Source organism: Zea mays, chromosome 10 (genome assembly GCF_902167145.1).
Source record: "Zea mays cultivar B73 chromosome 10, Zm-B73-REFERENCE-NAM-5.0, whole genome shotgun sequence".
NCBI classification, from domain to species: Eukaryota; Viridiplantae; Streptophyta; class Magnoliopsida; order Poales; family Poaceae; genus Zea; species Zea mays.
In genome coordinates this window covers 13,583,646-13,596,171 of record NC_050105.1, presented here as the reverse complement: position 1 = coordinate 13,596,171, position 12,526 = coordinate 13,583,646, and the positions used below count along the sequence as shown (strand labels likewise).

General features: G+C 43.4%; 1 protein-coding gene across 3 annotated transcripts; it reads right to left on the bottom strand.

Annotated features, from left to right (window-relative positions):
* Window positions 1-2,551: 2,551 nt before the first annotated feature.
* LOC100193553 (uncharacterized) lies at window positions 2,552-9,492 on the bottom strand. 3 transcript variants are annotated; one of them, XM_035962900.1, is made up of 16 exons: window positions 9,379-9,492; window positions 8,931-9,303; window positions 8,440-8,534; window positions 8,231-8,344; window positions 7,405-7,509; window positions 7,239-7,310; window positions 6,971-7,083; window positions 6,729-6,863; window positions 6,572-6,640; window positions 6,381-6,468; window positions 6,208-6,279; window positions 6,037-6,137; window positions 5,714-5,831; window positions 5,568-5,627; window positions 4,513-4,623; window positions 2,552-2,997 (listed from the first exon to the last, which is right to left on the bottom strand). In XM_035962900.1, exons 2-16 carry the CDS (start codon window positions 9,061-9,063, stop codon window positions 2,890-2,892), a joined length of 1,494 nt encoding a protein of 497 aa, XP_035818793.1. In that variant the 5' UTR covers window positions 9,064-9,303; window positions 9,379-9,492; the 3' UTR covers window positions 2,552-2,889. The 3 variants fall into 3 exon arrangements, with proteins under 3 accessions (XP_035818793.1, XP_008661419.1, NP_001132136.1); XM_008663197.4 differs by lacking the exon at window positions 9,379-9,492 and having other exon boundaries at window positions 8,787-9,165; NM_001138664.1 differs by lacking the exon at window positions 9,379-9,492 and having other exon boundaries at window positions 2,585-2,997; window positions 8,931-9,094.
* Between the last annotated feature and the right edge of the window lie 3,034 nt (window positions 9,493-12,526).

Here is a 12,526-nt window from a genome sequence, read left to right as displayed (position 1 = left end):
TGGGGGTTGTCTTGCCCTTTTATAGCTCAAGGGTACACGTTACAATGAGAAATTATATTCTATTAGGGAGGTGTTCGGCCTCCTACTTCTGGGCCTCGTAGCTCCTGTGGTCTCGTCTGTTGGGTTGTGCTTCTTGCCCTCTTAGCCCCTGTGGAGTCGTCTGTCGTGGCGTACACTGTCGTACCTCTAGTCTGGCGGCATGACCCATCCGCCTTTCGATGGGTTCCTGTAGCTACTCAGATTTAGATGTGGCAGTGTTTGGTGGGTTCTGTTGAGCCAGCTCATGGCGTGGCTTAGGGATGTCTTCGGTACAGCTTCGTCTGTCGTCATCCCATTAGCGTCACCTTTCATCATGCATAGGCGTATGCCTGGTATGGCATATTTTCCTGTCCCCTATGGAGTATGGGTCACTGTAGAGACCCCAATGCTGAGGTTAGGGGTGGAACGAGTCAAGCCGAGCTCAGCGCACTGCGACTCGCTCATGCAACGAGCCGAGCTCGGCTTGACTCGCCCATCTGGCGAGCTTGAAAAAGTGGCCCAGCTCGGCTCTCTCCTCGCTCGCGAGCCAGCTCGCCGAGCCAACGAGCCTAGCCATAAACGTAGATCTGCTCTCTAAATTATAATATAAAATCTTAAAAATATTTTAAATAACATATTTTAAATTAGTAAAATAGATATATCACTAATATTATACAGAAAATAGATTAATTTTGTATAGTAGTCTCAAATAACATAAATTAATTGTCTAATCGGTACTAATATTATATGCTAATTAAGATTTTATGTAATAAATTGTTGTTGTATCGAGTCACGAGCCAGCTCGCGAGCTGCAGCGAGCCAAGCCGAGCTGGCTCGCTCTTTTTACGAGCCACAAAAAACAGGCTCGGCTCGGCCTCATTCTGAGCGTCGAGCCGGTCCGAGCCGAGCCGAGCTGCTGTGAGTCCGAGCCAGCTCGTCGAGCTTGAGCTTTTTTTAGCCCTAGTTGAGGTCCCTACGACTAGGGTCGTCTGGTCCCGCTGGTCAGTGTGGATACGTATCCGGCATCATGCTTGATAGAGACCCTTCGGTACCGCTTCTATGGTCTGGGCATGGCTTGGTGATGTCCCATCGTGCCGACATGGCCCAATGGTATTAGGTCGGCTCTTCCATTCAGTAGAGGTGTCCGACCGAGAGTCGGTTGTCGTCTTGCTGGGTTGCTCGACGGGCAGGTTGGTCGGCAACCCCGCCTCGCTGGGTTACTCGGCGGGCGGTTTGGTCGGTAGCCCCGCCTCGCTGGTTTGCTCGGTAGGCGGGTTGCTCGGTAGCCCTACCTCACCGAGTTGCTCAGCGGGTAGGTTGCTCGGCAGCCCCGCCTCGCTAGGTTGCTCAGCGGGTATTTGCTCGGTGGGTGAGCTGGTCGGCTTGGCGGGCCGTCCCCGAGAGGGCTTTTGGACCTTCACACCGAGCTACTTGGCAGTTGGATCGCGTCGGTTCGTGGGCTATCTTTGGGTACCCTATTTCTAGGTACCCGACAACATCCATTCCATGAACTTTTCTTTCCGGCGAAGAAAGCTCTATAAGAATGCGTAGTCTGTTCCAAATCTGGTGGCATTCCATCGAACCAACTCTCCACTAATCGCCTCCTTCACTATGGAATGTAACTTGTTATGATTGTAAAGAAACTATGATATTCGTCTAGCACTTTGAATCACAGCATCATGCTCAGGAAAATTTCAAGTCTCCTTCAACATCAAAATTATGGTATGAGCCACACACGACTACCACACAATAGAAGGATGCTTCGTGACTATCATACGATATGAATTTTTGTAGTTTGCTCTATTATTAGTGACAGTCTGAACCACATGTTCTGAACTAATTTGTGTCACCACGTCCATGATTTCCTACATTTATCATCAACTGTCCCTTGCAATACTTGCAGCTAAATCTAGGATATATGTCGTCCTCGTGTTCCCAAACCGAATCGATTCGATCCGACATTCCTGAAAATAGCAATAACATAATCTATTATTACAAATATTGTTAATCTATAGTGGTAGTTCAAAAAGATTTCTAGTGAAAATAAGAAGAAAAAAATCCCCGAAACACTAGCTCCTACTGCCCATCAGTCCTACACTCGATTTATTAGCTTTGAGGAGTGGCTCATCAGCAATCCTAGTCAATATAGCAGTTTTTTCTTTTTTTTTTATTTTCTCCCAAAACTTCCATAAATTTTAGTTTAAGATCTCATTTTGAAATTTGGTTTCAACAGAAAGTCTTCAAATAATCCACAGTATTTATATGAAAATTGACATTAAAAGTTTTCAAAATTTATAAATTCTCTCAAATTCAAAATCTAAAACCTGCGGATCCCCGGCACCCATTATCGATTAGTCGGTAAGCCGGATTAGCCGTTCCATTTTCGTGAACCTTGAATTCTGAACAGAGACTAGCTGCAACCTAACATGCAGAGATGCAGGCGAAAACATAGTTTGAGACGGAGTATACGACGTCGACGGATGTTAGCCGAGACGCAGAGAAAACAGCTGCGACATGCAATAAGATTATACTGTTAGGGAGAACTAACGAATTTGTACTGTTATATATTTAAAAAATACATATAATTGTTATGTACAACTGTGTAACAGCAGGGTTTGACATATACACTCCGTGCTAAACCAAACGAGAGGGAAGGCACTGCAATGCAAAGATACACACGTACACATGTACAGGTGAATAGACTTCCAGGATGACCAGGAGCTTCCTCCTTATTACTGGTGCGCGCTTTGCAGGGAGATGAGACTAGGAATAGACTTCCGGGATGATCAGAAGCTAAGCTTCCCCTCTGGTGCGCGCTTTGCAGGGAGATGACAGGGAAGGTACAGCAATCCATCGTGACTGGAAATGGAATCAGGAAGCAAGGTTCTGTTGTGCTCGCATCACCAGTTCTTCGGTCGTCGTACCAATGATCTCATTCGCACGCTTCAACGGAACGCATAAGATCCTTCCAATCGAATCCTGCGACAAAAGGAAAGCCTTATTACTCGTGCTGTGCAGATCGTGAACTGTGCGGTTTAGTACACCATGCAACTTACTTTGATTGTCGACTGTACCTATCCATTTGTTATTCAGTTATTATTGCACGTATCTGCTATTGACAAAGTTGTCTACCCAGGACACAAAAAACTGTTGTGGCAAGAGCAGTGGAAAATAAGTTTGAGATTGTAAAAATCACATATTGCTCCTGCTGATTCTAGTCACTTCTATTTGGGGGCTTCTGTGTTCATGCCCCAGCTCTAGGGACTAGGTTGGCTCCAGCAAGGTTCTGCAAAGCCTCATGTATCCTAAATATAGAGGATCAAACGCTCTCCAACAGCGTCCTTTAAACGGTCCTCTAAATTTAGATGACGCTGCTGGATTATCTATATATAGAATTTCTCTGAACGGTCCTCTATCCATTTGAATACTTTAAATAACCGGTTTAACAAAACTAAAATATGTACAATACATTTGAGAGTATGATAAATACGTATGTACAAAAATAAAAAATAAAAAATGTCTCTAATATAGGTATTTGCGTATAAGGGACGTGATTTAGAGAACGTTGTTGGAGAGGAAGGAAATATAGATGATAAAATCTTTTAAAGGAGACTGAAAAGGACGTATATAAAGGATAAATATAGAGGATGTTGCTAAAGACAGCCTAATGGTGATTTTGCCCTAACTTTTTCAACCTAGTGATTTTACCCTGCCTTTCCAAATTAAAGATTAAGTTTGCCCCTATACCATTGGAAGGATCTAATGGTGTCAGTACAATTAAAAATACCCACCTCCAATTAGCCCCCTAAGCCTGTCGACAACGCCGTGTGCCGTCCGTGCCGTGCCCAGCCGAGTCTAACACAGCACCCAGTGTTCACTGTCACTTATGCAACAAGAGGGGGAAACCGAGGAAGGGTCACAGGGCCACGGCTTCTCATGAGGTAGTGACGCAGAATGGTCGTTTTTCCAATTTTCTAAAAAGTTCTTTTCTTTTGGGTTCCTTTATTTCTGCTCTAGCCTCTAGCTAATGGAGTTAGAAATTGGAGTAAATACAACGAATACATGTAGGGGTAAAATCAGGAAGTTAAAAAAATAGGGGCAAAATCACAATCGAGCTCCATACGAGAGTAAGCAAAATGTTCTTATCTCAGCCTGCTCCTTCAAATCTAAACAGCTTAAATATGTTGGATTTAAGTAAAAACAGTTAAAATCATATAATGATTATCAGCCTGTTGTAACTAACTGGAATCACATGTAGTATCCCCCATGTTAGTGGAACCTATGAACCTCAAATTTCAAACAAAGATGCAGCCATGCATGTTTCATATAGCACACAAGCATGGCTCACATACTTGGCAGCAAACAAGACCAAAATAAGTGTTAACCTATAAAATGAAGGTGATGCAGTTCGCAAACACTGATGACTGTGACTTAATGTGCGTAAAAGTTAGTAATATATACTTCAGCATTAGAAAGAATTGATTTGAGATTTACCCGATGAACAATGCTAAGCTTCTCTAACTTCTTTATAGCATCATGAACATCAAAATTGCAATCTGCGCCAAACTCTTCTTTGATTAGCTCTTCACACCGTAAATCAAGATCCTGGTAGGAACAAAAAAAATGAAGCTCTCTAAATTTCAAGGTTATTAAAACGATAAAACGCTCATAGGTGGAGTTTTGACTTATAAACATTTAAACAAAGTTTAAACGTAGTTTTAAACAACATAGGAAAAATACCAATATATCATAATTTCAGACAATAACATGAAATTAAATACCAAAACAAAGAGGTTAGTGGCTTACCAAAACTTCACCCATGAGCCGGATTGGACCCAAAAGTAACTAACAGACTGGGCCCAAAAGTAGCTAATGGTCTAAAACGCATGAAACACTATGTTTTACAGTTTAAAATGTCAAAACGCGATTTCAACCTCTAATTAGAGTTTTGACGTTTAAACGTAGTTTTAATAACACTGCTAAATTTGCAGTAATTTGTCCTGAGATAAAGCAAAAAAAAAGTAGCACAGGTGGCTGCTGTACCACTTGCATGGTGTTTGCTGGAACACATCTCGTAACCACGATTACACCATGTGTAATGTGTTTGAGCAAATGACATCCAAGTGGAGCCAAATTTTTAAAATTTGTTGTCAAGCTCTCCTGACAACTACAACCCACAGAAATTTCTTATCACAACTGTTCTGCACAGGTCAATTTTGTCTAACTATAATCGCTAATCTAACCTTCAGTCGAAACAGTGTATTTGATGCAACATGCCACAACCAAGAATCACACAAAAGGTTTGGTCTTGTATGTATTGGCTTAGCATCTGGATAGGACGTGCTGCATTCTAACAAAAAGACAAAACAAACTTGAACAATGCTACTCAGCTACAGCTGTTAACACAACTCCCAACAATCTAATAGCAAACAAGGTCTGAGTTGCTGAAATGTGTAACGAGTGAATCTAAGGAACAAGGTGACACAAATGCTCAAAGCAATACAAAGGAAAAATTAATGTCGAGTTCAACACCAGTTAGCTATACTTACTTGTATAGTGGCTTTTCCCTGCTCCATTAAAATGTAGTAACAAATTATGACCTCTTTAACCTACACCATGGATGATGGGATATCAGTGAACATAAGGCATAGGTACGAGCTTGTGGTTTGAAGTACGGTTTTCAACTATTTCATACTTCTTGCTGTATCACGTCATCGCATAAGTGAAGAAGAGTTCCTTTCCCACTATCAAGCTGTTTGTCATACATTGATTTTGTAATCAAATTCTGATACATTGTCATATTTTGTTGAAATCTGTATATAACAAGACATAAATGTGTCATACTGTCATATACCAGCAAAAGACTAGAATCACTGCACTAGTATGGAAAAGGTAGCAAGATTAATAAGGAGAATTTAAAATTTATTACATAGCACTAACATTAAATTTGTTACAGAGCACTAACAACCGAATGAGGCTCAAGGTAAGAAGGAAAAGATCTGTCAATTAAGCACTTACGTGAAGTATATCTTAGCACAGTATCCAATCACACCAGACAAGATTGCTATTACAACCCATACATCAGCCTTTGGCATTTCAAGAGAGCCAACTAGAGTGACCTGCAAGTCATAAGCTATTGATATTTAATAACATCACTGTAGCTGGATATCCAAGACATTAGAAACATACCAAACCGATAACAGCAGAAATGAGAAACTTGACCCAATCCATTGGTGTTAGTGACGGATTTTTCTTCTCTGGCTACAAAATAATAATTCTGGTCACTGATAACAACCGTAGATGCAACTACAATGATAATCAAACTGCTATACACCAATTTAACTTCTTGTGATCTAGCTTACAAGAACAATTTCCATGTCAGCCATTGGGATATTCTTGAAGTGCTTTACAAATATTCCCCGATCAGGTTCAGTCTTTGTACCAGCCCTCCTGTACATACACAATCAGGCCAGATAATATAACTGCATCAAGAATAATAACACCAGAGTCCATCATGAATTTGAAGGTTGAGCAATCAGAACATTGAATCTACCTGTACACCACAATCATCCTATCGAATGTAGGTTCTTGAATTGTCATCTTACTCATGAGATTTTTCAAACTGTTTCACATGTGTAAAGATACTGCATGTTAGATCTATGTTTGGCACTTTGGCAGTCTAACAAATTTTACTGAGAACAGTGAGCAACCTTAGTTCAATTTTTTCTAATCGAATTCTCTCAACAAACAATTCTGGATCTTCTTCATCTTCATTAATTTCATCAGTCTTCTTCGTACCATTCTTTGGCTTCAAATGTTGTTTCTTAGAAAATAACCGGTCAATCCTGTAGTAAAAATAAGAATTCATTGGTATAACACCATACAATATTTTTGTATACTGGAGTACATTGGGTTCAAAAAACAAAAGGTTGCTGCAAAAGAGTGCAGATACCTGGTAACCCTGAGCAATGACCTCCAAGCTCGGGATATCATTACATCTACTTTCTCAATGAAAAAGTAGTCAGTTGTTCGATCAATTCCAATGCCCCGACGAAAGATGATATACTACAAGATGTGGACAATGAAGAATGTGTCTTAGGAAACCATGAGAAAAAACAGAGGATGATGAAAACATCCAATGCTATTGTAGATTTCTAATCATCCCTCATAAACATAAGTATCATCAGGATGAAAAGAAAAGTTGCATGAACGAATAATACCTTGTTTGAAAACTCTGGTAGATTGTCATGTGGGTGCTCTTTAAAATATTTTGTCAACAACTTCTTGTCTAGCTGCATTTCAAGGTTAGCAAATAGATCGTCAACAAAATACTAGTCATGTAAGTTACTAAGTCTATTTTAATTTTTCTGTAAAAAAAAATCAAACCTTAGATTCATCAACTTTGATCGGAAGATTCAACAAATATTTTCCAGATTGCGCAATATCAAACTCTTCATCTGATAGCAACTTGAAGTTGCTCTTTTCCATCACCTACTTGATACAGAACACAAATAAAAATGATTAAACAAAACTAGTTAAACATTTTCCATGTTAAACATTTTTCACATATTTTCAATGCTTTTGGTAAAAAGTAACAGTGAACAAAATATGCTAAGCAATCCATTTCCCATGAGGATTTAGGTCTTGAATTATAAACCATGTACTTAAGGCCAGAAAGTCAAAGCTCAGTGGTGTGAATAAATGCATGGTACTCCCTCTGGTCCAGTTAATAAGGCATTTTGTGTATGTTAAGAGTCAAACTTTACAATCTTCTGCCATTAATTTAGCAAACACCTTTTAATTATTGTACTACAAACTTGACACTATTATATTTGTAAATAAGGGTACTATCAAATAATCATAAGTTTATAACAATACACAATATAATAGAAAACTATAATCATACACAATATAACATAAATAAATGAATCGTCAAAGTTTAATTTAGGAGACCGAGATATGTCAGACTACGCCTTATAAACTGGACCAGAGGGAGTACTAAATCGGAACAATGGTTGCCACCATGTGGCTCCTGTTGGTCTGTAGAAAATCAGTTACAGCTGCTGTATCCATGTTAAACATTCTTTCATGGATTTTATGCATTCAGTGTGAAGTAATAAGGAACAAGTGTACATGAAGATGAGGAAGACGTTGGCCCATAGTAATAGTGTAAGTGTGTAACGCTAAACAGAGGAACATGTACCTAACCGACCTGGAAAAGATATGTCATGAAATTGAATTCGAGGGTCTCGATTTCTTCCGGCGTCAGGTTCTGTTGCTGTAACCTCTCCTTACCAGAAACAGGATCAAACAGTGAGTACAGTTGCTGCATCGAGAACACAGAAAACAGACAATTAACCATCAGTGCCCCCTTGAGCAATCAAACAGAAGTAAAAGAACAAAGACAAATCGAAGGCTTGCCATGAGGTCTTCGAACTGGAGGAGGTACCAGGCCCGGATGGTGTACTCCACCTTCTTGCACAGCTTCAGGAACTCGTTCCGATCAGCTTCATGCTCTGCGTGCAGTTTTTCGAACACGAATAGTTAATCAACGGGGAATCCTGGATACAAAGAACACTGTCTGCACTAATCCCTTTTGGCTTTTGCAGCGTAAGCCCCCATGGGATTCCAGCAGACGATTAAGCATGACTGGCAGTCGTGCCGAAGGTCAGATAGAGGAATCTCTACTTCTGGACCCAGAACCGACCAAAATTGACCGATGAACGCTGATGCTTCGAGCCGAATGAGTAGAGCACAACACTACGTACAACTGAGTAGACGAAATCCGGCCGACACCTCGCGCCGGTCCCCCAGACTTCCTGTCAGTCATAGACCACGAGCGCCCCTCGCTGCTGCTGCTGCTACATAGAGTAAATAGAGAAATCGGGAGAAGCGGCGTCGTGGTGGCTTACCTATGAGATACGCGAGGCGCATGACGAGCTTGGGCTTGAGGATGGGGATGACGGCCTCCCGTTCCATCCGGATGACCTCCCGCGCCACCCCGTCCTTCCGCCCGTCCATCGCCGCCTGCTTCTCTGCCGCCATGCGTGCCGGCCACCGCTCGCTCTCAGGCGTGTAACCGCATCAAATTCCGATTCGTCTGTGCGCGTCGCAAAAGCCAAAAGGGTAACTGCTGCTGGTGGGGGTGCGCGACGGAGTGGCCGTAGCGGATTATTGTCTGGGCGGGGCTCGGCCTCGGGGGCGGAGCACGTGGCGACGGCGAAGGCTGTCTCTGTCTGCCAGGGTCCGTGGCGAGGCGCGCGGCTCACTCTCTGACAGGTAGAGCTGCAAAGGCATGGGTCCGTTAGCAGAGACCCTTGCCGCGTCAGTGGTGTGCGTGTCGGTATGTATTGGCGTTACCGGATTTGGTCGGACGGAGCCGTGGAACAGTCAACGGGAAACGGTTAGACGGGCTTCCGATTTCATCGACGAAAAGACCAGCTGCGTGGCGTGGAGCGTGGTGGCTTTTGCTCTTTTGCAGCCTTGCTAGTTGCCTCCTGGCTGGGTCTTGTCACGCTTTCTTCCTTTCTCTACTTGTTGCGTTGAGCTGTAAGGAAACGATCGAGAAAATAATAATCTCCTTAATTTTTTTAGTCTAAAGTGTAAACAATACCAGCTGTGCTGAATCTGATTGCCATTCCGTTAAGCAACTGCCGAGGTGGACCCAAATCCTTGTCTGAATTAGGCTCATTTGTACGTGGCCCAATTTAATAAGTAAGCCAAAGTAATGTGTAGAGATGGCACGAGACTTTAGTCACATATCGACCATCTGAATAGAATGGAATCAGTTTATATATGGGAGTGTTCCATACTCTTCACATGAGATAAATAAAGGGCTATGGATGCTGGCACACGCGCTCGCTCGCGTTTCGCGTTTTTCGCGTTATTTATCACATGACTTGTGACGATGCGCGATCGTGTTGTGACGTGTTCTAAACGGCAGTTTATTTTTTGGTTTTTTGTTTATTTGGTTATCAAATATCACACCTAGACTGCCACGTTAACCAGAAGCAACGGGCACGCACGTTACGTGCGAGATCTCCGGGCGGTTGCACGTAGAGATATTCCAGGGGCGGTTTCTGGAATATAGCAGATCGAATCAAGGGGTTGCGTCGGCCCGTCTATAAAGGGCAGGCGTCCTTCCGTCGGAGGTCAGAGGCGAATAGCAACCGACTCATCCTCTTCTTCTCAATTATCTGCGTCGTCGCTTCTCTGCCTTGCCGTCCCTTCGTCTGTCGTGCAGCAGATCAAGGGAGAGCGGTGTCTCCGAACCACCATCGGCGTTTTGACGACCTGCACGGGTGCCAGCGAATCAGATTTCTAGGAAGTGCTTCGCGCACGTCCGCTCGGGTTCTTCTTCAACACTCGTGGAAATCACGTGAGTAAATTTGTGGTTTCAGTTTATTGTGATGACGGTCTTATGGTTAGATCTATGGTCGATTCTTATGTTATGTGTTAATCTTGTTGAGTTAGTTTAGATCTGTTATGTTCTAATGCTGTTGATATTATCTGCTAGTAGATCTGGATTTTTCGTTTTATGCTGCATTATCAAATTAATCTTAGGCCATGTTAATTTTTCAACAATCCAGAAACCTGATAGAATTAATATGGCTGGACCTTCGGATGCACTGAAACCTGACCGGTTTGCTGGTAGTCAAAACTTTAAGATATGTGAGACTAGGGTTAAATTATGGCTCATGTCGTTGAGGATCTGGTGGGTGATTTCCCCAGTTCTTCCTCTCACTAAAAAGCAAGACCGTAACTTCGAGTCCGATAACGAAACATGTGTTGGTTGTATCTTGACACTGTTGTTAGATCAACTATATGACATACACATGCATCACGAAGTGGCTCGTGATTTATGGGAGACCTTGGACCGGATGTATATTGAATCAGATGTTGGACGTGAACTTTATGTTAATGAGCAGTACCATGAATACAGGATGGTCGATGACCCATCTGTCGTGAAACAGGCTCATGGAATTCAGTTTCTAGTGGGGAACTTGCTCACTTTGATTGTGTCCTATCTAACAAGTTCGTGGTTGGTGGCATCATTGCCAAATTACCGTAGGAATTTTGCCACGGCTCTCAAACACAAGAAGGAGACAATGACTGTTGATAGTCTAATTGCTACTCTTGATGTTGAGGAGAAGGCGAGATCTATGGATGTGCCCTGTTCTGGTCCAATGGATAATGGTACCTCTAATGCCAACGTGGTTGAAGACAAATCTGGTGGGAAAACAAAAACAAGTCGAACCAGAAACCAAAGGCCAAGCAGAACACTGATTTTAAAAAGAAGAAAAACCTTGCAGACCTGACTTGCTTTGTGTGTGGTGAATCTGGTCACATAGCCAGAAAATATCATAATAGGAAGGACAAGAAAGGTGATGGTAAAAAAAATGCAAATGTGGCTATTGCTGATGCTGGGAATTCTGGATATGTCCCTCAAATTCTTTTAGCATGTCAATTCACCAATTGGTGGTTAGACACTAGAGCCAATGTACATGTTTGTTCTAATCTAAACTTATTTTCTTCTTATCAGGCTACCGACAGTAGCACCATCTTGATGGGCAATGGGGTCAAGGGCTGCTGTACATGGAATAGGAAGAGTTGATCTGAAGTTGACCTCTGGAAAGACTCTCTCTTTGAAGAATGTGCAACACGTTTCTGGAATAAATAGGAACCTTATTAGTGGTTCTCTTTTATGTCGTGATGGCTTTAAGCTAGTGTTTGAGTCGAACAAGTTTATTGTCTCAAAATGTGGTTGTTGATTGACAGTAAAAGTTGCATTAGGGTGCTAAGTAGATAAGAGCTAATGACAATCAATAGCATGATCGATAACTAATATTGTCAGTAGTTGATGTGATGGTGGATAAAGGCACATCGTCTCAGTGCCATGTTTCTGTTTCCTGTTAGCTAATCTCTACTAACTATTAAGGGTCTATTGTAGACTGCCCCCGCCTCCCTACCCCGCCGCGACCGCTCCGCACGCCCGCAAAGCCCGCTGCGACCGCTTCGCCGCGAACCGCACAGCCGCATCAGGTGCCGCACCACAACGGATCCTTCTTCAGCGGGACCCACCATTTAGGCCTCTGATTCGGCGCAGATTCACGGCGCGGAGCCGCCGAGGTTGCGTGCGTGATTCGGATTGCGGAGCCGCCCGGCGGAGGCGCGAGCGTGCGGTCGAGGCGGCCCGCGAGCCGCGCGTTGGCGTCGTCGAGCGCCTCGAGGTCCAGCCGCAGCGCGGCGGCCGCGGCGTCCTTGACGTCGAGCGCGGCCTGTAGGCGGTTCACCACGGCGTCGAACGACCGCAGCAGTGCCTGGTTCTCGCGCACTTGGACCTCGAGGTGTGCCGCGAGGGCCCAACCACCGTCCGGCACGCGCGATCCGCTTGAGCTCCGACAGCCTCCGGAGGTGCGACACAGCGGCGGCGTCCGCGGCGGCCGCCGCATCTGGCAGGAACGGCGCGTGGGCGGCCTGCAGGTGGAGGTACGCCGCCTGGAACGAC